Source organism: Stegostoma tigrinum, chromosome 22 (genome assembly GCF_030684315.1).
Source record: "Stegostoma tigrinum isolate sSteTig4 chromosome 22, sSteTig4.hap1, whole genome shotgun sequence".
Taxonomy (NCBI): domain Eukaryota; kingdom Metazoa; phylum Chordata; class Chondrichthyes; order Orectolobiformes; family Stegostomatidae; genus Stegostoma; species Stegostoma tigrinum.
The window spans coordinates 53,227,200-53,254,822 of record NC_081375.1 but is presented as its reverse complement, the minus strand read 5'-3'; the positions used below and the strand labels follow the sequence as shown (position 1 = coordinate 53,254,822).

At 45.1% G+C, this 27,623-nt stretch overlaps 2 protein-coding genes and 1 pseudogene across 3 annotated transcripts in view; all 3 read right to left on the bottom strand.

The window, feature by feature from the left end:
* Positions 1 to 20,065, bottom strand: part of LOC125463666 (baculoviral IAP repeat-containing protein 7-like) — a 49,765-nt gene extending 29,700 nt beyond the window's left edge. For both annotated transcript variants that reach the window (XM_048555232.2, XM_048555233.2), the window contains exons 1-4: positions 18,753 to 20,065; positions 7,997 to 8,096; positions 965 to 1,046; positions 158 to 197 (exon numbers count right to left, since the gene is read on the bottom strand). In XM_048555232.2, the coding sequence (XP_048411189.1) occupies positions 158 to 197; positions 965 to 1,046; positions 7,997 to 8,096; positions 18,753 to 19,605 (1,075 nt within the window). In that variant the 5' untranslated portion in view covers positions 19,606 to 20,065. The remainder of the gene's footprint in view (positions 1 to 157; positions 198 to 964; positions 1,047 to 7,996; positions 8,097 to 18,752) is intronic.
* On the bottom strand, positions 4,074 to 7,939 carry LOC132210878 (phosphatidylethanolamine-binding protein 1-like; annotated as a pseudogene).
* A 925-nt stretch (positions 20,066 to 20,990) lies between the features above and the next one.
* Positions 20,991 to 25,380, bottom strand: LOC125463667 (zinc finger protein 239-like). The gene is made up of 2 exons (XM_048555234.2): positions 25,274 to 25,380; positions 20,991 to 24,092 (listed from the first exon to the last, which is right to left on the bottom strand). The coding sequence occupies exon 2, from the start codon at positions 23,749 to 23,751 to the stop codon at positions 23,077 to 23,079; it is 675 nt and encodes a 224-aa protein (XP_048411191.1). The 5' UTR covers positions 23,752 to 24,092; positions 25,274 to 25,380; the 3' UTR covers positions 20,991 to 23,076.
* Positions 25,381 to 27,623: the final 2,243 nt, after the last annotated feature.

Here is a 27,623-nt window from a genome sequence, read left to right as displayed (position 1 = left end):
AGATGTAAGTACACCTGTTGATTCTATAAGATTTACACATGATACTGACAAATGCTATTTCCTACGGGACCCCTCTTTGAGAAAAATCTACTCTTATTGGCTTCTCACAACTGATTTCTGATTAACTCAGCTAAGAGACTGTGTTGAAAACACGCACCTTGTCCAGTGGATGTTTGTGGCTGCGATCTGACCTGAAACTACAAGAAAATACACCAATTAAAAACCAACACCCCAACACACACACCCACAGAGACCAGTCTCTCTCTCATTCACACACACACAGTCTCTCTCTCCCACACACACACGCACACACCCAGTCTCTCTCTCTCTCTCACTCACACACACACACACACACACACACACACATTTTCTCTCCCTCTCACACTGACATACACACACACACATAAGTATCGAGCATTGGTTAAAAATACATATTTGGTCAAACCTTCCCATCTTGTACTTATTGGAACAGCTGGAGTGTGTATATTCACCTTGTCCCTCTCAACTCAACCAAATGAGTGACAGCTCCTCACTAGCTCATTTCTCAGGGCAATGTATTGATCAATCAGCATCAAATTGCCAGGTTAAAATGTAAGCAAAGTATGGCAGTTAACGGTCAATCAACTTTAACTGGTGCTTTCTCACATGTAACACCTCTCTCTGGTTCAATTGCCAATCACTCAGCACTCTCCTTTCATACAGTATACATTTTAGATTTCTCCTTAAGCTGGTATTTCTTGTAAATTCACCCGATACATACAAGATGGAAAGCTTTGGCAAAATGTGTCTTTTCCTGCAGTAGTCGAGTGCTGTTCCACCAAACACCTGTACATGTAAATATATCGGCGCGTGTGCTCTCTCTCTCTCTCTCTCTCTCTCTGTCTCTCTCTCACACACACACACACATGCGTGCGCGTCAATGCAGACACAATGTTAAAGGTAGCACCAGCAGTACTGAACCCACCGCTGACTCGGTGATGTGGGAATGTAGTTCCTGAATCCTGTTCACATAATCTCTCCCTTTCATCTGGATTAAGTATTCGCAGCTGGCAAAACAGGGCATTAAAATTAGTTACAAAAACATCCATCAAATATCATCTAATATTCACCTCTCTCCCCCACAGCCACTTGCTTCCCCATCTCTCCTGATCAGGCAGATTCCTGACATGATGACAGTATTCAGTAACTCTCCAAAATATTGTCGAGTGATTCATCTTCACAGTGAGACTATCGAATAGGCTCAGCCAGGAGACTGAACTGAACATCACAGACCCTGTCCTCAGCCAGTGCCTAAAATGACTGAGTAGTGATCAGGAGTAATTATTTGGGCTGATTCTCTCCTTCACACCTCTCTCCATGAGGTTATTGGAGACAGGGTCATTGTAACAGCCCCCCACTACTGCCGCAGGAAAAAGACAGACCAAAGCCCATATAGTCCTCTTGTCACTGGGAGACAGGACGGGGGCAGAATTGGCAAAGATCTGCAACCACTCTCCATGTACAATACCTCAGCTGGAGGTAGATAATGACAAACGTTAGCACCCTCCCACATGTACAGTTTGGAGAGAGTTTGAGGGGGATTTTAAACCTGTATGTGGTGGCTTCTGGAACCTTGTAAAACCAGGAGATGCTAAAGTAAGCCTAGTTATAACAGCTAAGTCTCAATGACATATCGAGCAAGGGCTTTTTAACAGACCAGATTAATAAGGCTGTTTGATATATCAATGAGGCTACTTAATTGGACCCCATTAACATATACAACCTTGGGCCTCATTCATCAGGAATGGCCACATTTTCAGTAGTTAAAATCAGGACACAATGAGTGTTGAGTGACTTAGGGCAAGGGTCTCAGAGCAGGGCAGTTGAAGGTGTGAGTAGATGGCCCAAGGGGCAGAATGGTGTACTCTTGTATCAGAGATAATGGGAACTGCAGATGCTGGAGAATCCAAGATAATAAAGTGTGAATCTGGATGAACACAGCAGGGCTCTCTGATGAAGGGTCTAGGCCCGAAACATCAGCTTTTGTGCTCCTGAGATGCTGCTTGGCCTGCTGTGTTCATCCAGCTCCACACTTTATTGTCTTGGTCTACTCTTGTTCCTGGTTTTGGCATCACGTTATGAAATCTTGTGAACAACATCCTGCCTGAGTTGGCAACCCTAAAGACTCCCAAATATCGAAGACAGTTATAACGCACTGTTTCTTTCTTCATTTCAGACTTGCTTTCTTAAGAAGATCCGAACCAAGGCTTTGTTTGTCACCAGATCAGAAAATCCTCTATCCTGCTCCAACTGTTCAATGTGCAAAACAAGACTGATCTCCATTTAAAACATTTGTTTCCTTTCATTTCCACCCAGGGTTCTAACATTAAACATTACCAGCCAGGAGTTGGATTTTAAACTGGTGAATATGGGAGATTTGGATAACTCCAGAACCACAAGCAGGTAAATTCATGGTCTTTCAACAAGGAGTTTGGTTAAATGTGCTAACCCTTCCTCAGGCCAGCTGGTGCTTTTTCTGGCTGTAGTCTGACACCCTCATCAAAAGCAGCTCATGGTCACTCACTGGCAATCACTTTTCATCACACAGAGAGTGACTCCCTCCTGGTTTCCTGCTGCTCATTGTCATTTATCCCCATAATCTTAGGGTCTACCTCACTGCCCTATCTTCTCCTACACTCAAACCCCTGCCCTCACATTCTTTCTCAAGCTAGTCTCCCTCTCTCCATCATCATAGAATCCCTACAGCATGGGAGCAGGCCATTCGGCCCACTGAGTTCACACCGATGCTCCGAAAATCATCCCACCCAGACCCACGCCCCTGCCCCTTCCCTGTAACCCTGCATTTCTCATGGCCAATCCACCCAGCCTACACACCCTTGGAGACCAAGGTGCAATTTCCCATGGCCAATCCACCTAGCATGCACATCCCTGGACACTATGGGTAATTTCCCATGGCTAATCCACCCTATCCTTGGACTATGGGATGAAACTGAAGCACCCAGAGTAAACCCACAGAGACATGGGGAATATGTGCAAACTCCACATAGACAGTCACCCAAGGGCAGTACTGAACCTAGATCCCTGGCACTCTGAGGCAGCAGTGCTAAGCACTGAGCCACCACCCCCTGCCATTCCTGTCCAATTGTCTTCCCTACTAGTCTCCTCCTCTGCCCTGCCTCCATTCCTCACGCCCCCAATGTTCTCCCTCCCTGCCCTCTGACTCTCTTCCCCCCTTGCAGGTTTTCCTTTCTCCCACCCATTCCCTCCCATTGTTCTGTCCCACTGCCCTCTCACTTTCTTCACTGCTCATTTCCTCCCCGATGCCCTCCTATTCTCCCCCCACCCCTTCACTACTGCCCTCTTATTCACCCCCACTGCCCTTCTCCATAGAATCCTCCAATGGCTGAGTAGAACATTCAACTGGAATGGCCAATTGGGAACACTGAAGGAGGAACTGATGTGGGCAGGAGAAAGGTGTCCTACACAGAGACACAACTAGCTCGGGTAGCTGCTCTGGGTGCCAGTGAGAGGTTCCCTGTGTATGTGGGAGTGTCCCAGCATTCAACATTGACTCGAATTGCAGGTGTAAGCAGTAATTGCAGGGTCTTGTTGGATAGTAACTGGAACAAGGAGGAGAGAAAGATCCCAATGCTGTGTGAAAAGATGGAAGACTGTCAGGAATCTCCAAAATGCTTCACACAGACTGGGAAAAAGCTGCAGACAGGGTCCTGTGAGCTATTTTGAGCAATTTGTCAGGAGAGGGGGACATTTAGTCCAAACTGGGAACATCCTGGCCAAAGCTGGAAAGTCCTGTCATCGGATCATTAATGCGTTCAGCTGGGACTCACTAACATGTAGCCCTGAGCATCGTTTGTGAAATGTAGTTGGGGAAAGAAAAAAACACAGATGACATTTGGCTCCACTTTAGCTCACTGCTGGAGCACTGCAGGCCGGTAGTCAATGTCCCACCATGTCCAGGTCAGTACTGTATCTGACAGGAAGAGGTCTCATAGACGATCATATCCCTGAGACATGGGGATGCGTGAGAGATAAGGGGAGGGACAACTACCTCATCGGCTGGGGCCAGGAGAGAGATTTTCCCAGGACACTGCACACCACGGGATGATACCTTCTCCGAAATGGAATTTTATGAAAGCAACTGGATCCAACTGCTCCAGACAAAATCAGAAATGCAGATATAGTCAACAGGTTTCCAATAATCTGGAGTTAGGCAGGGCTGTCCTCAACCTTCTGCCTTGTTCATGCAGCATGTGGGCACAAAGTGGTGTATCAATCCCAGGTAGTGGAGGCATTCAGTACAAGGTCTGTCTCGACATGGATACCATCACGGTCTTCTCTTTGAGCTCAGTGTCAGAGCAAGGACTGGGAAGTGTCTCAGTCTCAGGTGCCACAGTAACTCAAGGCAAATGTGAGACCACATCCTTTAGGAATCTGGCCAACCGATCCAATTTATCCTCAGGCTAGAATACCGAAGATGTTGAGGAATTGGTCACGCATGAAGAGCTGGAAGCAGTGCATGGCCATGGGTAAGTGAAAGTGGCACTGCAGCTAGGAACCTGGTCCTTGAGGGTCTCAGTGTAACTGGATTTGGCACAGTCTGGTCCACACATTATTCCCACACTGGGGTGGTCACATTTCGTTCTATCTGGAGATTAAAAATGAAGATGATGTACAAATTGCAAGAAAGATGTGGTGGTGGTGGTCAAAGGTATTTGGGATGACACCATTTCACCGGAGCTTTGAAACAAGCAGCAACACCTGGTTTGGCTGGTGGTGAGAAGGGCCCTCACATTTCGATCCTTCCTACGTGTCCAGCGATCCGCACTACCACCTGCACATAGCTGTTGGGTTGGCTGTGATGGGGAAGAATCCGGTGATCCATGTCCTTGTGAAATGTACTGTTATGGAGGGGGGGCAGGATTGCTTTAGAAGTTTCATCGCAGGCAGCTCCAGGACACAGAGACACACGTTAACTGTACCTGGTGACCCATTATTCTGGTGAAAGGTGGTCTTGGGTCTGCCCAATACACATTGCTTTTCCAGCTCAAGGAGCCGTCGATAGCAGAGTGTGGTTTTTATTTTGTCAAGGAGAAACAAAGTATCATTAGGAATTTACACCTTATTACTTCCTCAACAACTGATCACACAGTTTTAAGAATGTAGTTAGCTTGGTAGCATGCTGCAGTGTCTGGGGTACCCAAATTGTACTTCTTGCAGAAAGCTGGTTTGAACATTCCACATTTATCACTTGAACAGTTGGTAAAATGCTGGTCATCACATCAGCATCCGAGGTTGATCATAAACCAGCCAGACATAGCCGCGAAGTCCAGTTCCTCTAGGGGGGGCTGAATCGCTCCACTGTTAACGTCAATTCCTTTCACGTTGGTTAAAATAAAGTGAAGCCACCCACAGCGTCTTCCTGCTTGGAGCGCCTGGGTCTGTCAGAGTGAGAGTGTGAAACCCTGCAGACCAGTTAATGCCAACTGGACAGATATGCACCTGTGTCAGGGTTGGCACTTTGCCCCAGATGTCAATCTGCACCATCACATAGCTGATATTCAGCACCTGGTCCAGCTTCTCTTCCACATCGATCAAGGCCAGATCGCTCGTGCAGGTTGACTGACATCTCATTGCGAATATAGACCGCCACATTCCGAGATTGGAGGGCCACATGCTGTGGGACACACTGACATTTATAGGGCAGTCACTGTAAAGGTCGTAGTCTGACAGTTCCTCCTCACCACTGTACAATAAATTTCGCAAATTAATTGTAAACGTAGTGAGTAACAGAAAATTCTGAAACATTTTGTGCTTTACGTAATCTCAACTATGAAGTGAAACGTATCTTTATAAATTTTATGAACAAGGTAGGATATTTGAGGCTTAACCTGCATTCCCTAGATGACCTATTGAAAGGAGAGAAGGAATGGGGGAAGGCCCAGGCAGTACAGTACCTCCGTGGTGAGCACTGCTGCCTCACACAGCCGGGGACCCAGGTTTGATTCCACCCTCAGGTGTGGAGTTTGCATGTTGTCTGTGTGGGTTTCCTCCCACAATTCAAAGGTGTGCAAGTTAGTGTGGATTGGCTATGCTAAATTGCCCACAGTGTCAGGGATGTGCAGGTTAGGATTAACCATGGGGAATGCAGGTTTACAGGGATAGGGTTAGGGGTTGGGACTGGAATGGCTGATCTTTGGAGGGTCAGCATAGACTCGATGCACCGAATGGCTTACTTCCATACTGTATAGATTCTAACAGCAGGGCAAACTGATCTTGTCAGGGAGAATCATGGAAAAGCATTACTCCACTAAGCAAAGATTTCAATGGCTGCTCCCCGTGTGAACACGGCACAGTGATTTCTTTGGCTTTCACTCTACGACTTCAGTGTGGAGTTTTGCCTCACGGTGAGTGTGCAACTGCATCAGGCTATTCAACATCGAGAGCTGCACAGCTAAGTTTCTTGATTAGAATCGGTCTCCAATCCTAATATCAGCATGGATTACAAAGCCTGCTAGGTGTCTCAGTGCTAGGTAGTGTCAGTGCCCTGCTGGCTCATCCTTCTAAAGGGGAACAGAGGCATCTGGAGATCCAAATGCACTGAAGAGAATTATTGGTGCAAAATGTGCTGCCAAGTTTAAAGTGAGTTTAACAGAACTTTCAAATAATCAATTGTCCAACCTCTTGTGTAATGAAGTGATATATACAGAGCTGTGATTCTCTCTCTTACAGAGTCTGGTGGTTTGTTTGAATCTACTTTTACTCTCCAAAACAAGATATGCCCATCAATCCTTCACAATATCACTGTTTTGTGCATAATTTTGCCATTAAACTTGTTGCAGTAAGTTAGGGCTGATGATTACCAGACTAAGTAACTTAAACTGAGATTTCTGTCCTTACTTTAGTGGTCAACCCAGAAAGGGAATGATCTATGTGTTGCAGATAGTCAATGTCTGCCACAAATGTGAATAAGATTCTTTCTTTTTTTAAAACTTTTCTTTCATGTTGCTCTCCCTTAATCCAATCTTTCTTTCCCTCTCATTGGGAGGAATTTAATGAAGGTGATGGGGTCTCAGCTACTAGTTGCAGAGCCACTGAGAGACCCACATTAGACTTTTGGGGAAAACAGATGAATTATGAGCCAGACACTTGTCAGGTCACTGGTGGATGTTCCCGTGATTCGGACACTGCAGGCAAAAAGTCTGGCTCAAAAAGATTGGCTCAGCAGTGCCAGTATCAGGGGTTTCAGGGCAGGGGCACAGGGGGGCTTCTTCCCAATTACAGGTGCATGGGTTAGTGCTTTGAATAATGGGCCCCACTCCCCAGCAGAATACACTGTCATCACCATGAATAAGTGCCCAAGACATCATGGGGAGAGGGGAAAACTATAAGACACTTTTATTTCTCTTTCTGTGTCTGATTTGACTCCAATTCACCGAATTTCCTTCTGTCTTTATGTTTCCATTCTGCTCACAATACTCCAATGTGGTCTATAAGCCTTGGGACAGTGGAAACATGACCCTCTTCTGTTCTAGTTTGAGGTTAAAAGGCCGGCATTTTATTGTGGTGAATTGTTGAGGCCCAACAGATTATGCTGATTCACCTCTCCTGCCAATTAGAATAAAAACAGTGTTGCTGGAAAAGCTCAGCAGGTCTGGTAGCATCTGTGAAGGAGAAAACAGGGTTAACATTTCGGGTCCAGTAACCCTTCCTCAGAACTGCCAATTAGAATACCCATCTCCAATGCTCCAAGAATCTCTAAATCATATCAGCAATTTGCCTTCAGTTCCATGGGCTTCAGCTTCAGTTAATGGTCTTGTATAGGTCCCACCACATCAACTAGACCTCTCACACAGGCCTCAAACATTCCGTGGCCTCTTAGGCCCAAAACACAAACAGGCACAACACAGGTAACAAGGAGGGTCACACCTCAAAAACACAATCTGCCACACGCCATTTATCTGTTGGTAGTCAGTACCGTGGAAACCATTTTGCATGCTCCATCCATGGATTATCTCCCAGCTCCCAGTTTCGGAGTTCTCCATCGCAGTGAAAACATTTCACATTGTCACGGTGACCTGTCAAGCAGGAAATCTCCAGAAAGTAACTTGCGTGGTTTAATGATGAGCCTGATCTCTAGGGTGACAGCCATGCTAGAAATACCAAACACTGCAACTCACATCAGCAAAGTCCATCTGACCATCACTGGGACCCAGACAATGTAAAGCCAAAACCTCCATTCACACCACTGCACATCCCACTTTCACCTCAGCCAGATCAGAGCAATGTCCCTCCCAGGTGTGACCATTCTTCAGGCAGTGACTGACTCTCAGCTATTCAACCTCAGGGCGAATCACGTATAAGACTGAACTGTTGTCCTGCCATGTGACCCTGTCCACCTGCTAAGGGTAAACTTGGAACATAGTTTGAAGAGGACGTGGGGTAAAGGAAGGGATGTTTCTTTCTTTTTCCTTTATGTATTAATGGGATGACGATGTCGCTGGCTAAGCAGTATTTCTTGCCCATCCCTAATTTCTCACAGGGTAATTCAGAGTTAACCACATTGCTGTGGGTCTGGAGTCACATGTAGACCAGACCAGGTAAGGATGGCAATTTCCTTCCCTAAAAGGACATTAGTGAACCAGATGGGTTTTCCTGACAATGGACAAGGGATTCACGGTCATCATTAGATTCTTAGCTCCTGATATTTATTCAATTCAAATTCCACCAGCTGTTGTGGTGGGATTAGAACCCAGGTTCCCAGAATGTCATCTGGGTCACTGAATTAACAGTCTAGTATTAATACCACTAGGCCATTGCCTCCTCTAAGGTGTGGCACTTTACCCATTAAAGTTGGATTATGTAACCAAACATAGCTGTGATAGAAGACAGAAAGAAAGAAAGAATTTCCTCCAGAGAGAAAGAGGGATTCAGACAGCATGGGTGGGTATGCATCAGGGAGAACATTCTTTTTGAAATGGAAACAAAAACCTGGAAAAACTCAGCAGGTCTGGTAGCTTCCATGGGAAGGAAGCAGAATTAATGAGCTCCAGTTAGCAGACTTGTGATCCTAGTGACTCTTCATCAGAACTGGAGAGTCAGTGAAACACTGACACACTGGAAACATGAACTGTGCTTCCTTCCCACACATGCTGCCAAACCTGCTGAGTTTCTCCAACTATTTGTTTTTGTTTCAGATTTCCAACATCCACAGTTCTTTATTTTATTTTTGAGAATTATTTTTGCGCTGGTAAATCTATGTTGTTTGGTCTTGTATATGTCAGCATGTTTATGCCTAAGTCTGTGCATGTGTCAGGATCACCTGAACATGTCAGGGTATTTGTGGATGAATGTGAGAAGATGTATTGGAGCACTGACATGTGCATCTCAGGTTATGTCCACATGTGTTGGCGTATACACCTAAGTTAGGATGTGCGCACGCGCACAAACACATATTAAGGTGTGTGTGCCTGTCAGGACGTGTGCGCACATGTGGTACATCAGGAACTATATGTGTGCATGTCAAAGTGTGTCTGCTTCTGGCACAACTTGTCTCAACTGCTACAGAGAGACCACATACTTTTATGTTTTGGGATTATAAATTGAAACAACAGGAGTGTTTTGCAAGTGAAAACCAGGTGCTGCACAAGGCAATGTTTGCTTTTTGAAGCAGCGAAGGGGAAAGATTGTTGATTTGCTCGCCAAGCTGGTTTCGTTCTCCTCCAGACATTTCATCACCATGCTAGGTAACACCATCAGTGAGACCTCCAAAGAAGTGACATTATTCTATTCCGCTTGGAATTTATACTGTCTGGTCCAATATGGTGGGTACTGTCATTTCCGATTTTGATCTGTATGGGTTTGTATTTGGGGTCTGATTCTATGTGTTTGTTGATTGCATTAAGGGTGAAGAACCATACCTCTAGGAATTCCCATGCACGTCTGTTTGGTCTGGGCTACTGTGGCTACCTTGTCCCAGTTAAACTGATGGCCTTCATTGTCTGTGTACTGACCTTAAGGAGAGTTTGTCATGTCATTTTGCCGCTGGCTGATGTTTGTGTATTCTGATGGCTAGTTTCCTTCCTGTCTGTCCGACATAATGTTTGTGGCAGTCGTTGTATGGTGCTTTGTAAACCACATTGGTTCTGCATGTTTAGGGAACGGTTTCAGACAGTATAAATTCTAAGTGGAGTAGAAGAACATCGCTTCATCGGAGGCCTCACTGATGATGTCACCTAGCATGGCGACGAAACATCTGAATGAGAACCAACCAACCAACCGAGCAAGTTAACAACCTCACCCATAACCCAAGCTCTGTCTTAATATGTGTATTTGGCATTTCTGAAGGGCCACTAGTTGCATAATAATAGATGAGTAATAAGACCATAAGATACAGGGGGATAATTAGGCCATTCAGTATGTCGACTCTGCTCTGCCATTTGATCATGGCTGAAACATTTCTCAATTTGATTCTTCTGCCTTCAACCCATAACATTTGCTTTCCCTTTACCAATCAAGAACCTATATGTCTCTGACTTAAACTCACTCAATGACTTGGCCTCCACAACTCCCCGTGGCAATGAGTTCCACAGATTCACCGACTTCTAGCTGTGGAGATTCTTCCCCAACTCAGTTCTAAAGGGTCATCCTTTCACTCTAGGGTCCTAGTCTCTCCTATGAGTGGAAATATTTTTTCCATGTCCACTCTATCCAGGCCTCTCAGTATTCTGTAAGTTTCAATCAAATCCCTCATCATCCTTCTAAACTCCATCGAGTACAGACCAGAGTCCTCAACAGCTCTTTATATGACAAGCTATTCATGCCCAGGATCACTTTTGTAAACCTCCTCTAGTCCCCCTCCAAGGCCACCAAGGCTCACAATATTCCAAATGCAGTCTGACCGGTGCCTGATACAGGCTCAGCAGTACAGCACTGCTTTTGTATTCTAGCCCTCTTGAAACAAATGCTAACATTGCATTTGCTTTCCTGAATGCCAACTGAACCTGCATGTTAACCTTAAAGGAATCCTGAACTAGGACTCCCAAGTCCCTTTGTGCTTCACATTTCTGAAGGCTTTCCCCATTTAGAAAATAGCTCATGCCTCTATTTTTCCTGCCAAAATGCGTAATCTCACACTTTCCCACGTTGTATTCCATCTACTGCTTTGCCATTAGTTTGTCCAAGTCCTTCTGCAACCTCCACACTACCTCTCCCTTCACCTACCTTTGTGTCATCTGTAAACTGAGCAACACAGCCCTCAGTTGCTTTGTCCAGATTGTTAATGTATAACGTAAATAGCTGTAGTCCCAACACCAACCCCTGTGGACTCTACTAGTCACCTGCTGGCATCCTGAAAATGATCCCTTTATCCTCTCACTCTGCCTTCTGCCAGTCAGCCATTCCTCAATCAATCCTTACCCCTAACACTGTGGGCTCTTTCACAGCCTCCCATGCGGCATCTTGTCAAAGGTCTTCTTGAAATCCAGATAGACAAAGATAAGCTAGTGGATGTGATATAACTTGCTCGATTCTTCCTCAAAGACTTCAAGCAGATTTGTTAGGCAGTACCTACCCATGATGAAGCCCCATGCACTTCCAAATACCATACAATCTCATCCTGAACAATGAATTTTCAAATTTTACCAACAACTGAGGTCAGGCTGACCCATAATTTCCTGTGTTCTGCCTCATTCCCATCTCAAACATGGGTATTACATTAGACATTTTCCAAGTCCTCTGGGGCCCTCCTTGACTCCAGTGATTCCTGAAGGATCACCACCAATACCTCCACAATCTCCTCAGCTATCTCCTCCACATTCTGGGGTGTAGGCCATCTGGTTCCAGTGACTTATCCATCTTCAGAGCTTTCACCTTCCCCAGCATCTGCCCCCTGAAGTTCTGGTAGGTAATCCTCTCTTTTGTCTGCCATTCGTTAAAGTTAAGTGTGTTACTTTCTGATGAAGGAGAAACCTGCTGTGATGTGTGTTTGGTTCGAATGGCTGTCGATCAAGCAAACCGATCACTTTGGTGGTCCGACTGGGATCGGATTCATTTTGGGACGGCTTGCAGAACACTGCGGCACCATTATTGGGGAGCACTTCCATTTAAATTGTAACAAGTTGCACGTGATTCTAGCACTAACCTACCCCCTCCCCAACCATCTGTCTGCCTCCGATTTTCCTTTTCTGTTCCCATGTACTGAGTCCTTATCACAATCACCTCCAGCTGGCACCTGTATTCAATTTAACAACTCCATGTATATTTCCTGTAAAATGTTTTCAACATGACTCATTCACAATAATGCGTAAGTATAGGATGTTCCAGTAAATAAGGCCAGCTGATGGTCTGTTTATAATTGATTGAGTGTCCTAGTAAATGTTTCACTCTGCCTTACAACTTAAACCAAATTCAAACAAAGGATTTCAGAACTGCAGCCCAGAAATTACTGCTGAAGCCTCAATAGAAAATAAAAGCTCAAACCAAATAGCACATTTTTCACATCCTCGAAGTGAAATACAAAGTGTTCCATTGTGGTAATGTGGGAAATATGGGAGTTAATACACACACAGCAAACCCTCACGTATCTGATGTAATGATCAAGTTAACTGCTTAGGGGATAAATATTGACCAGGACACTGTGGACAACACCCCTACTCTTCAAATAGATCCTGGTGGGACATTTATACCCCTGTGAGGGCAGCAGGGGCTGTTTAATATCTCATTTGAAAGACACAATCTCAGAGAGTGCAGCATTCCCTCAGTACTGCATAAGATGAAATGTTAGGGATTTAATAGCGACAGCAGGAGGATTTTCTTCACACGGTTGTGACGTTGTAGGATTTACCACCAGAGTCAGTGATTAAGAGAGTCATTATTAGATATTGAACATTAGGTTGGAGACATAGATGAGACTGAAAGCATTGGAATGTGCAAGGGACGAGGATAGGTGAATGTTCTCATTGAATGAGAGAGCACAGAAAGAAGCCATTCATCCAGTGCCTGTTGTCATTTTTTTGTTGCTACATCTGTACCAGATTTGGTAGCAATCTATTTAGTGCCATTTGCCTGCTCTTTCCCTACTGGCTTGCAGTATCTTCCCCTGCATTTAATTATTAGATTGTTTCCACTGCCCTTTAATGTGGCGATTCAGATTACAACAACTAAATGTATTAGAAAATCTTTCTTTATGTCACCTCTGGTTACACACCCTTCATCATAGAATCCCTAGAGTGTGGAAGCAGACCATTCAGCCCATCCAGTCCACGTTAACCCTCCAAAGATCATCCCATCCAGATGACCCGCACACCCCCCCCATCCCCAATCCCATTGCTGTAACCTTGCATTGCCTATGGCTAATCCACTAACCTACACATGCCCAGACACACTATGGGCAATTTCCTATGGCCAAACCACCTAACCTGCACACCTTTGGACTGTGGGAGGAAACCCACACAGACACAGGGAGGTTACCTGCGTGGAGTTTGCACAGTTGCCAGAGGGTGGAATTGAACCCGGATTCCTGGCGCTGTGAGGAGGCAGCACTAACCATTGAGCCACTGTACTGCCTTCTGCTGATGAAAACAACTTCTTCCTCTCAAAACAGTGAAAAATTTGAAGTCCACCCTTAAATCTCCCTCAACATCTCCAGTGCCTCCACATAAGCAAATGGCCTCATCCCTGTACCATTCCAATAAATCTCTTCGGTCTCTTCTCTATGGCTGTAGTATCTTCCATAAAGTGCGGACACCAGAGTAGGGACAACGGTAGCAAAGCAGCAGTATCACTGAACTAGTAATCCTGAGGGGATTGCACTGGGGGCACAGGTTTGAATCTCAACAGCGAGTGGTGATATTTAGAACACAGAACAATACAGCGCAGAACAGGTCCTTCGGCCCTCGATGTTGCGCCGACCTGTGAACTAATCTAAGCCACACCCCCCACACTATCCCATCATTATCCATATGTTTATCCAAGGACTGTTTAAATGCCCCTAATGTGGCTGAGTTAACTACATTGGCAGGCAGGGTGTTCCACACCCTTACCACTCTCTAAGCAAAGAACCTGCCTCCGACATCTGTCTTAAATCTACCTCCCCTCAATTTGTAGCTATGCCCCCTTGTACAAGCTGAAGTCATCATCCTCGGAAAAAGACTCTCACTGTCCACCCTATCTAATCCTCTGATCATCTTGTATGTCTCTATTAAATCCCCTCTTAGCTTCCTTCTCTCCAATGAGAACAGACCCAAGTCCCTCAGCCTTTCTTCATAGAGTCTGCGCTCGAGACCAGGCAACATCCTGGTAAATCTTCTCTGCACCTTTTCCAATGCTTCCACATTCTTCCTTTAATAGGGAAACCAGAACCGCATGCAATATTCCAAATGAGGCCACACTAGCGTTTTGTACAGTTGCAGTATGACATTATGACTTCGGAACTCAATCCCTCTACCAGTAAAACTGAACACACCGTAAGCCTTCTTAACAACACTATCAACCTGGGTGACAACTTTCAGGGATCTATGTACATGGACACCAAGATCCCTCTGCACATCCACACTACCAAGAATCTTTCCATTGACCCAGTGTTCTGCCTTCCTATTATTCCTCCCAAAGTGAATCACCTCACATTTATCCGTATTAAATTCCATTTGCCACCTTTCGGCCCAATTCTGCAGTTTATCCAAGTCTCCCTGTAACCTGCAACATTCTTCCACACTGTCCACCACTCCACTGACTTTAGTGACATCTGCAAACTTACTGACCCATCCACCAATGCCTGCGTCCAAGTCATTGATAAAAATGACAAACAGCAGTGGTCCCAAAACAGATCCTTGAGGCACACCACTAGTAACCGGACTCCAGGCTTAATATTTTCCATCAACCAGCACTCGTTGCTTTCTTACAGCTAATCTCCCTCAATCCCTGTGCCTTTGTATTTTCTCCAATAGCCTACCATGTGGAACCTTATCAAAGGCTTTACTGAAGTCCATGTACACCACGTCAACTGCCCTTCCCTCATCCAATGCTTGGTCACCTTCTCAAAAAACTCAATGAGCTTTGTGAGACACAACCTGCCCTTGACGAATCCATGCTGACTATCTCCAATTAAATTGTTGCTTGCTAGATGATTATAAATCGTATCTCTTATAATCCTTTCCAAAATTTTTCCTACAACAGATGTAAGGTTCACAGGTCTATAACTACCTGGGTCATCCCAACTGCCCTTCTTGAACAAGGGCACAACATTTGCAATCCTCCAGTCCTCTGGTACTAAACCTGTAGACAGTGAGGTCTCAAAGATCAAGGCCAAAGGCTCGGCCACCTCCTCCCTAGCTTCCCAGACAATCTTCGGAAAAATCCCACTTGGCCCAGGGGATTTATCTACCTTCACACCTTCTAGAATTGATAACACCTCCTCCTTACTAATCTTAATCCTTTCAATTCTAGTAGCCCATAACTCAGTCATCTCCTCTACAATATTCCCCTGTTCCTCAATGAAAGCAGATGAGAAATAATCATTTAGCACCTCTCCAATCTCTACAGGGTCCACACACAACTTCCCACTTCTGTCCTTGACTAGCCCTATTCCTACCCTAATCATCCTCTTCTTCCTCTCATACCTTTAGAAAGCTTTAGGGTTCTCCTTTATTCTACCTGCGAATGTCAGCTCATGTCCCCTCCTTGCTCTTCTTAACTCTTTCTTTAAATCCTTCCTTGCTCATCTGTAACTCTCCATCGCCTCACCTGAACCATCTTGTCTCATCGTCACATAAGCCTCCCTCTTCTGCTTAACAAGAGATTCAATTTCTTTAGTAAACCATGGTTCCCTTACCTTATCGCTTCCTCCCTGCCTGACAGGTACATACCTATCAAGGACATGCAATATTTGTTCTTTAAACCAGCTCCACATTTCGATTGTCCCCATCCCCTGCATTTTGCTCACCCATTCTATGCCTCCTAAGTCTTGCCTAATCGCACTATAATTTCCCTTCCCCCATCTATAACTCTTGCCCTGTGGCATGTTCCTATCCCTTTCCATTGCTAAAGTAAACATAACGGAATTATGGTCACTTTCTCCAAAGTGCTCACCTATCACTAAATCAAACACCTGGCCTGGTTCACTACCAAGTACCAGATCCAGTGTGGCCTCCCCTCGTCGGCCCTTCGACATACCGAGTCAGGAAACCCTCTTGCACACATTGGACAAAAACTGATCTATCCGACGTACTAGAGTTATAGCATTTCCAGTCAATGTTAGGGAAGTTAAAGTCTCCCATAATGACCACCCTGTTCTTTTCACTCCTGCCCAGAATAGTTTTGCCGATCCTCTCTTCCACATCCCTGGAACTTTGCGGAGACCTATAAAAAACTCCCAGCAGTGTCACCTCTCCTCTCCTGTTTCTGACCTCAGCCTATTCCACCTCAGTAGACAAGTCCTCATCCAAAGTTCTTTCAGCCACTGTTATACTGTCCTTGACTAACAAAGCCACACCTCCCCCTCTTTTACCACCTTCCCTGACCTTAATGAAAGATCTAAACCCTGGAACCTGCAACATCCATTCCTGACCTGCTCTATCCATTTCAATTCAATTAATGAATCTGAAATTGAAAGCTAATCTTATGAAACAAATTTTCTTGGGTCAAAGTCCATCTGGTTCTCTAAGACCCTCTGGGAAAGAAAATCTGCTATCTTTATCTGGTCTGGCCTACATGTGATTGACTCTTATCTACCCCCTGAAATGGCCTAGCAAGCTGCTCAGGTGAAGGGCAATTAAGAATGGACAACACATGCTACCCTTGCCAGTGACACCACATCTCATGATAGACTATTTAAAAGTTTATTATGCTGCTGCTTATTCTTCTCATCAAATTCCATCACTTTAAATTTATTTGCATTACATCTTGCCTTTTATGTGTTTTCCTTTTCTTTTCACTGCTTACTATGTTTCTCAAACCTGTTCATCTGCAAATCTTACCTACCCAAGTCTAGGTTAATATTATAGATCAAAGATCATTGGCCCTAGCAATGACTCACTCATTACAGCCGCCACTCACTTATACCCTTTTGCTTTCAATCCCTTGGTCAATTGCAAATCCATTCTGCTACCGTCCCTTTTAATCCCAGGGGCTTTATTTTGATCACAAATGTATTATTTAATACTGTGTTAAATGCATGAGTCTGGGCCTCTGGATTACTCAAAGTGATAGTCACATGTCACCATCTCTCCATGCCAACATTGAAAATGTGTGGCACAGGAGGACATTCATCCCATTGTATTCATGTTGATCAACAGAACAGCTTTCCAGCTGAGTCCAATTCTCTTGGTCTGTGGTCCTATAAATTCTAGCACTTCAAAGCACATTGAAATGTTTAACTATGGAGTTCGTGGTTATCTCTACTACCTTTTCAGGCAGTGACTTTCAGACTCCCAAAAGTTCTTTATTAACTCTCCTCTAAGCTTCTGTTAACTACCTTAAAACTATAAAAACGAAAAGCACTGCTGATGCCAGAAATCAGAAACAAAAAAGAAATTGCTGGAAAGGTTCAACAGGTCTAGCAGCATCCATGGTGAGAAATATAGAGTTAACGTTTCAGGTCCAATGACCCTTCTTCAGAACCATTCTGAGGGAGGGTCACTGGACCCAAAACATCAACTGTGATTTCTCACTACAGCTGCTGCAGAGCTGTTGAAGCTTTCCAAAATGTTCTGTTTTGGTTCCTTAAATCTACGTTCCACAGGTATTGACCTGTTAAGAGTGGAGAGGAGAAAACTGTCCAGGCCCACTATAATACACCTCAATTAAATGTCCACTAGCTTCCTTTGTACCAAAGAAAATAACCTCAGCCCATCCCATTTTCACTCTTGGCTAAAATTTCTCTATGCCTGGCAACATCCTCCAAAATTTCCTCTGTACCTTCTCTAACACAATCACATCTTCTTGTAATGTGGAACCTGAACTATATGCAGGATCACTAATCAGCATTAATTCCCTGCTTTAATGGTGTGCCTTGGCTGATGGGAGAAAGCATCCAGTTTCATCTTAACCAGCTCATCCACCTGTTATCAACAAGGATACATTTCAAAGTCCCTCTGAACTGTTACACCTCGTTTTCTCCCACTTGTCTCCCTTTGCCGTGACTGACCACTCCAAATGCATTACTTTACATTTTTTCAGGCTGAATTCCATTTGACACTTCTCTGTCTTCCTGACCAGTTTACTGATATTTTCCTGCACTCTACAGCTTTTCTTCTCACCAGTAACCCCACAGCCAAAGTGCGTATCCTTATACAGATACATGGGAACACCACCACGCATAAATTCCTCTCCAATCCACTCAGCATACTGATTTGGAAATATATCGCTGTTCCTTCAGCATCACTGGGTCAAATTCCTGGAATGTTTTCCCCTAACAGCACAGCGGTTTCGAGGCAGATCACCACCTGCTTCTTGGAGACTACTAATGATAGGCAATAAGTGCTGGCCCACCCACGTCTCACAAGTGGGGGGAAAAGATCTTTTCTATTAAAATCTAGGGCAGTCAAAACTGCAGATGCTGGAGTCAGATAACACTGTGTGGAGCTGGAGGCTACACAGATATCTAGGTTCATCTGTTAATTACACTTTAATTCTGCAAAATCACTAACCGTTTTCTGCACTTTGCTGTTTAGTATTGCAGTCCTTCTCTGTATCTGCCCATCCACCATCACGAACACCAAAGAAGTATTGAGCCTTACCAGTGTAGAAGAAGCCAGCATGGGCCAGTTGCTGTGGTTGGATCGGGATATCAGCCGGCCAGTTCTGGTAGGTTCTCAGTCTCACCTCCTCTGCTTCCATCTCTATATTGAAAGGCGGCGCTGAGTCCTCCACACTTATCCGCTGGAGCAGGCTAATGATTTGGCCATCCACAGTGTCAGCCTTTTGCTGTTTTAGGCTGGGGTCAACACTATTGTTCAGGTCGCAGGCAGAGGAACAAGGGGGGAAATGCCTCCCCGGCTCTGACCCAGAGTGTCTGACTGGTAACCATTGTCTCAAGAAGGTGCTGTGGAAACACAAGTTACTACCCGGCTGCTTGCAGAATATTCTCTGGGTCTTAGCTTCTGATCTCAGAGGAATGGGGTCTTGGAGTGGATTAGGAGCCCATTCACTCTTCAAACAGTCTGCTCTTTCAGTAATGGCATGATTATTCCCCAGAAACTGGCACGTGAGCACTCCCATGGGATCAGCCTGTGTTGACAGCTCAGAGACTGCAAGAGGCTGACCTTTATCTCCACAGACTCCTCCACCACAGTACCAGATACCTGCAGCTGGCCTAGCTTCCAGGCAATGGAGCTGGTCAACTGGGGAGTGTGGTCCAGCCTTGGCCAGATCATAGGACTGTGAGGGTTCACCTATGCTAGGGAATTGCTCCCAAGTCCCAATGCTACAGGGGTCGGAGGGGATTACTCTGCCTCTTTCTGTACTCATCACCGCCGCAGACCCCCTTTGAGCATTCTCCCTCCCCACAGATACTTGCTCTACACTCTCCCAGACTGTAATCACCCTTCCCATTCTCCCCCTCTCCGCACCCATCGACTCCTTATTCTCCATCTTAAATATCTTAAATATCTCTTGGTTTCCAACTTTAAATCAATGTTCTTTGCAGCAAACAAATTAGAATGAATGACTAAGAGGAAAGTGAGGCCAGCTTCAAACCACTAGACAACCTTTTAAGCATGGCAAATACTTTCAATAATCTCTCCAACATTCACATCAGTATTATTGATAACCTCCTTTTACTAGCATCACTCTAAACAAAGGCAAAACAAATTTGCAGAAGCCCATAAACCAAAGTCGCTCAACCTAAAATATTACACTCGATCGCGCATCATCACTGGTCAGAATGGATTCCAGTCTAGACTCAACCTTGAGTGACTTTCTTGTTCGCACAATATTCAGTCTGAGTTTGTGCTGGGTAACTGTGCAGTAGATTAGTTTACTGGACTGTTCGGTCTGTTACATTCTCTTGTTCCAGTGCAGGGAGCGTGGAGCTCTGTCTGATTCCATGTGATCACAATCAGCCTGGACTGGAAACAGCCAGTCACATTATGCTGAGCTGGTCTGTCCTCACACAATCACCACTTCAGCTCTTTACCATGTCTTTGTTAAACCATACCACATCACAGTTGAAATGCAAACTAACTTTTATATGGATAGTTAGATACAAGTCCTCTTGATTTCAGACACTAGTTTAGTCACTCAGAAGATACACATTGAAAACAACTCTTGGCTGGTCAAAACCAAAGTGCTAGTTATGGATGTGGTCAGCGCTTTGCTCCTGAATCAAAACTTGTAGGTTCAAGTCCCACTCCGTACATTTGATCCACTATCTAGGCCGACTCAAGTGCAATACTGAGGGAGTCTAGTGCTGCCTTTGGAATAACAAGTTAACCTGCACTTTTGTTCTCACTGTGCTGTTTGAGGGATCTTGCTGTCTGCAAATTACTTGCTGTCTTTCCATAAGATGCCCATTAGAGTTCATGCTTCACTGGTGCTTTGGAACATACTGGGGATTGGATAATGATAAAGAAACACAAGTTCTCGCTGTTCCTTTCCTTGTTACTCTAGTCGATTGCTTTCCCCTCTTCCTGCGAGGGTGCTGACCACTTTCTACACCTCAGTGACTGCTGTAAGTCACCTTCTCTAACCACCATTTTTAGAGTGATCTCTCTTATCCAATCCACTCCAGGCTGCGTTAAGCAGACCTAAGTGATACCTGGTTACTGTGACAGCTATTCTGACCCTTAATTGACTCAACTGAGTCTGTTAACAGCATTCACTGTTAATAAACGTGTTTCTGGACTCAATTTGATTATCTGCCTTTAGCCTCTGAGAGACTGGGGTCTCTGTCTCTCTCCTCCTCACTATGTTTCTCTCAGTTCACAAAGTAGTGATATATATCAGAGGTTAATGGTTAGATATAGTCCAGACATATAGTTGTTAGGTCACAGTTTTATTTCTACTTACATAATCATAAAACTCTGCACTCCTTCTGACTTGCTCTCCTTCATATACATTTTAATAATTTTAATCAATTACTCATATGTTCTGGCACAAGTAGGACTTGAACCAGAACTTTCTGGATGAGGTGGGATGAGGTGGGAGCACTACCCCTGGGATACAGGGTCCTTTAAAATAATTATTGGAAATGTTTAATTAACCTGTTCACGCATGTTATGACATCTCTGGTTCAGCTGGGACTTGAATCCAGACACTGGTCCAGAGGTAGGGGCACTACCACAGCACCACAAAAGCCTCAAATACCCCATTGTACAATTAACTAATTAATTTCTAACTAGCACTTTTCTTACTACTTTTGACTCCTAGGTATTTAGCACTTAAGTCTGCTAATAGAATCCTATAAAGTAGGGTCTCTCTCAAACCTTATTACTCTGTCAGTAAAAGTTGCCATTTAAAAAGGCATGGATTAAAGGACAGTCAATATGGATGTGATAAGGGAAGTCATATCTGATCAGTGATTGAATTTTCTGAGGACGCAGTGAGGGTGGCTAACACGGCTAGAAAACAAACACACATCAATTAGGAGGAAACATAAATTGCTGGGAAAACACAGCAGGTCTGGCAGTATCCGTGAAGAGAAAGAGTGTTAATGTTTCAGGTCCAGAGCCCTTTCTCCAGCATCTACAGTTTTCTTTTTTGTTTTTATGAATTAGGAGGAGTAGGCCTCTCAGACCCTTCAGCCTGCTCTGCCATTCAATAACATCGTGGCTGATCTGACTGTGGCTCAATCATGCATTCCTGCAGACACCTAATAAACTCTGACTCCCATCTTCGTCAATAATCTGACACCACCTTAAAAATATCCAATGACCCCGCCTTCGATGCTGTCAGGGGGAAGAGGCTTTTAGAGTCCTGATCCTCAGAAAAACATAATTCTCATCGTCATGTTAAATGGAAGGGTCATTTTTGAACTTTGATCCCTAGTTCTCGCCTCCTCAGGGAAACATCTTTTCAGCAATCACATTCAAGTCCCTTCAGGGTCTTTTAAATAAAGTTACCTCTTTTCTAAACTCCAGTAGGTACAGCCCAGTCTGTCCAACCTGTTGTCATAAAATAACATTCTCTGTGCCAGGAATCTGCTCAGTAAATCTTCTCAGAGCTAGTTTAACACATTTGTAACCCAACTTAAATAAGGAGACCAAACTGACAATATTCCTGACGTGGTTTCATCAATCCCTTTACAACTGTAGCAAACTTTCGGTACTTTACATTCTATTGTCCTTGCAATAAGCAGCAACGTTCCATTTGCTTCCTAATCATTTGCTGCATCGGCACAGTGCAGTTTTGCGACTCATGTACTGGGATACCCAGGCCCTCTGTTCCTTAGTTCTGCAATCTCTCCTCATTTAACTAATGCTGTTTTTCTATTCTTCTCATCAGAATGTACAAGTTCCCATTTTTCCATATTACAGATCGCCTGAGTTTTTTGCCCATTCACTTAAACTATCTAAAATCTTTAGTCGATTCTTCATACACTCTAGAGCAATGATCTAATAGAGATTTCTCAAGAAGCATCTTTCATAACTGAGTGGTGAAAATGTGGAGCTAACTACAAAGGTGAGTTGTTGAAAATATTTAAGAGAAATGTCTTACAGGGGAGAGAGACAGACAGAGAGAGAAATATTACCATATACTGATAGAGGAAGAGGAGGAGGGATGGGTGTGGCTTATGTGCAGCATAAGCACTGAAATGGAACAATTAAGTCAACTGGTCTGACCATGTGCTGCCGAGTAATAGAGACAGATTATTTTTTTCACATCTACCTGGTGTGGCAGGAAAACAAACACAGCTTAGAACACATTCACAGCTTTTCTGGATGATTTCAGTGCAAATGGACACTCCCAAGTCAAACAGCATCAGTCCACTGGAAACAATATCCTGAGGTCAGCCAGTCGAGCAGAAAGAAACCCTCTAACCCTTCCACTTCTCCAAACAGAGAACATGGATCAGTCCAGGATGTGATTAGCAGCAGCAATAACAACAGAATCCAACTCCTGTAATCATTTGTGAACGCGCTGGTGTGTCTGTAGGCTGGATGACTGAGTGAATCCCTTTCCACACAGAGAGCAAGTAAATGGTCTTTCCCCAGTGTGAACTCGCTGGTGTGTCTGCAGGTGAGATGCCCGGGTGAATCCCTTCTCACACACTGAGCAGATGAATGGCCTCTCCCCAGTGTGAACTCGCTGGTGTGCCAGCAGGTTGGATGACTTTCTGAACCTCTTGCCACAGTAAGAGCAGCTGAATGGTCTCTCACCAGTGTGGATGCGCTGGTGGACCATCAGTACCTGAGAACTTTTAAAGCCATTCCCACAGTTATCACATTTGAAAGGTCTCTCATTCGTGTGACTGAAATGGTGTCTCAGGAGGCTAGAGGACTGAGTGAATCCCTTGCCACACATGGAGCAGGTGAACGGCCGTTCCCCAGTGTGGACTCGCTGGTGCTTCCTCAGGGTGGATGAATCACTGAATCCATTCCCACACTCTGAGCAGGAGAATGGCCTCTCTCCAGTGTGGACTCGCTGGTGTAACAGTAAATGGGATGACTGAGTGAATTGCTTTCCACACTCAGTACAGACGAATGGCTTCTCCCCATTGTGAACACGTCGGTGGGTTTCCAGCTCAGATGGTGAGCGGAATCCTTTCCCGCAGTCTCTACATTTCCATGGTTTCTCCATGGCTCAATGGCGTGGTGCAGGTGAACAGCTGGAGTTTTGCCCAGACACCCATGTACAACGTCTCCCACTGTAAATGGTCCCTTTTTCCAGGTTGGGTAACTAGTTAAAGCTCTTTCCACATGCAATGCACTAGAACACCATATTTTGGACTTGTATATCAGTGCTTTTCCAGTCTTACTGAGGTCTGTAATCTTTTTACTGCAGACAGAACAAACACACACTCTTTTCTCTATACTTAAAGGCGGATGATATTCAGGTCCTGATGAACTTAATGGCTATATTAGATTTTGATGTCAGATTTGTTTCAAGTTTCTTCTCTTTAATCCTCCTCTTCTATAACCCTGGGAAAAGAGTTTACAAGAGTCAATGATGGGTACAGGATAGAAATTCAGAACAGAAAATGGCAGTCTGCGCAGAACAAATTTTCTCTTGTTCCGTCAGAGCTGTAAATCCTCCATTCCAAGCACTCTTCTCTGGGAAATGACAATTCATTGTAAAGTATTAAGCACAGTTTTGGTCACCCTGTTGTAGGAAAGACATAGTTAAACTGGAAAGTGTGCAAAAATGATTTATGAGGATGGTGCTAGACAAGCAGGCCTGAGTTATAGGGTAAGGTTGGCCGGATAGGACTTTATTCCTTGGAATGTAGGAGAATGAGGGGTGACCTTATTGAGGTACATAAAATCACGAGGAGCATAGATAGGATGAATATGTTTTTCCCAAGAATAAGGAATTTTAAACTAGATGGCATTGAGTAAGGTGAGAGAGGAAAGATTTAAGGATCGGAGGGGCAACTTCTTCATGCAGAGAATGGTACTTATATGAAATTGGCTGCCAAAGAAAATGGTTGAGGCAGGTACAATAACAACATTTTAAAAAACATTTGGATAGGTACATGGATGGAAGGGGTTAGAAGAGAATGGGGACCAAGTTCAGGCAAATGGAACTAGCTGAGTGGACACAATGGTCAGCATGGAGCAGTTTGGGCCAAAGGACCTGTTTCCATGCTGTATTACTCCATGACTCTAACTATTCCTCCCTGCTCTATTGCTAGGTATAAGTATCAATGTGCGTTTATTTTTATTCTTTCAGTGTTGAGGGCTTCACTAGCAATCTCAGAATTTGTTGCCAAACCCTAATGGACGTCATGGATGGAAAAACAAAATCAAGAGGGGCTTTCAAAAGGGGACTGGACATGTATTGGAGGGGAAATAATCGAGTTGGGGGGGGTAGTGGGATTAATTGATCTGGGTGCTGAAAATTAAAATACAAGTTCGATGTGCTGATTGGCCACATTCTGTGCGGACAGATGAATGGACACAGGGATAATGCTATCAGGGACAGTCCTGTCACTAGGATGCAGCTGTGTCGCACCTTCTTGCCCCCTCTATCTCATCACCACACCACCCCCACCCCCTCATCTCGTCACCCCACCTCACAAACAGTTAACCCTTGACTCGTTCCCCTTATCCTTCTCTCTCCTGCACTAAGGCAGGGCAGGGCCGGGCTGGGTCAGGCCTACCTCCTCTCTCCTGCTCCGGCTTTTGGCGCTCCTCTCAGCACCAACACCAACGGCAGGAACTGCGCAAGTGCACGACGCTGGGGGGCGGGGCTGGCGCCGTAGTTACAGGTCCTCCAGAATCCCAATGGCCTCAGCGCCGGACCTCTTTCCTCCGCCACCGATGTCCCACACACTGCAGCAGCCTCGCCTTCATGACCAATAGGAAGAGCTGGAGGACCGGAAGTCGCCGTGGTCCTCCTGCCAATCCGCTGCCTCTCCCTCAGCCGCCACTGTGTTCACATTGAATGAAGTGCACTCCTCAGGCTGCTATCTGTCAGTAACACTTACACCTTCTTCCCAGCTGTTCCCAAATTCGGATTAAACTGTTTATTGAAGGATAGACGAATCCAGGGAGGGTGTAGGTTTGATAACGTTGACCTGTTTTTCATTCTGGCAGAAGTCTAGTCTTAAAGGCGGTTGCTGCTGACTTTCTCCAGAATTTTTTCTTTTTGTTTCAGGTCTCCAGCGTCCGCAGTTCTTTGTTTTATTTTACTGACCCGTTATTCGACTGGCTAAAAGATTGGTCTCATTCGTAATACTCACAATTAAAGGAGTGATTTCTCCCTGCAGATAGCTAATAACTGATGGTGCAGTAATATAGGAAATAAATATGTTTGATTCAAAGATCGTGGGGACTGCCAATGCTGGAGAATCTGAGATAACAAGGTGTCAAGCTTGTTCAACTCTACAACTTGTTATATGATAAATATGTTTGTTATTTTATCCACATTAGGTATTTATGGTTATGGCGAAGACAAACTAAATTAATTGTTTCTAGCCTGCTAGTAGTGTGCTGTAGTTACACAATAACTTTTCACTCTTGGAAGTAATTACAGAACACACTGAGAATCCATTCAGCAACATAAGTCCATGCTAACACTGTTTTACAATCCAGTCAGTCCAACACCCCTCCATATTAGCGAGTTTTGAGAAGATTTGTAGCTCAGGTTGAGTTTCTGGATGTGAGTTTGCTCGCTCAGCTGGAAGGTTAGTTTTCAGACGTTTCGTCACTTTTTTTATTTGAAAAAAAATACTTTATTCATAAGATTTACAAAAAATAAAACATATTTTTACACCTACCCAGTCATGCAAGCCGCTCCGGGTTACCCAGGGGGTACGTACACCAACTAAAGGAAAAAAAACAAACAAAGAAGAAAAAAAAACAAAACAAAGAAAATACCCCGGCGGTCGTCACCCCACACAGTCCCAGTTGGCCCCCTGACCAGCTGGGGAAGGCGCCAGCTGGGCCCAGTTACCAGATAGGGCCCTTTTTTCTACTCTGGACAAGGGGTTTCATACCATGGTCTTTCCCCACCACGCCTTGGCGGCGGCTGCCCCAAGCTTTAGCGCGTCTCTCAGCACGTAGTCCTGGACCTTGGAGTGCGCCAGTCTGCAACACTCAGTCGGGGTCAGTTCTTTCAGCTGGCAGACCAGCAAGTTGCGGGCAGACCAAAGAGCGTCTTTCACCGCATTGATGGTCCTCCAGGCACAGTTGATGTTGGTCTCGGTGTGTGTCCTGGGAAACTGCCCGTAGAGCACGGAGTCCCGCATCATGGAGCTGCTTGGGACAAACCTCGACAAATACCACTGCATCCCCCTCCAGACTGCCTGCGCATAGGCACACTCCAGAAGGAGGTGATCGACAGTCTCGTCCCCCCCGCAGCCACCTCGAGTGCAGCGTGCAGTGGTGCAGAGATTCCGGGCATGCATAAAGGATCTCACTGGCAGAGCCCCTCTCACCACCAGCCAAGCAATGTCCTTGTGCTTGTTTGAAAGTTCTGGCAATGAGGCATTCTGCCAAACGACTTTGGCAGTCTGCGTGGGGAACCACACGACGGGATCCACCCTCTCCTTTTCCCGAAGGGTCTTGAGGATACTATTTGCTGACCACTGCCTGACGGCTTTGTGGTGAAAGGTGTTTCCCTTCAAAAATTTCTCCACGGACAGGTGGTACGGGACGGTCCAACTACTCGGAGCGTTCCGCGGCAACGAGGCCAAGCCCATCATTTGCAACACCAGGGACAGGTAGAACCTCAGTAAGTAGTGACACTTGGTGTTTGCGGACTGAGGATCTACGCACAGCTTGATGCAGCCGCACACACGTCCTTCCTGATGGATGTGGGGAAGGGCTCCATACAGCAGAAGAACAAGGCAGGAGAGAGTGGGCAGCCCTGCCTGACTCCAGATCTGACGGGAAAACTGTCCGATCAGGGCGAGGGTGGCGTTTGGTACGCCCTTTCCTCCATTTTCCAGGTCTTTGTACATGGTATCCCTGCGGACCCGGTCCATCCTCGACCCCCAAATGAAGTGG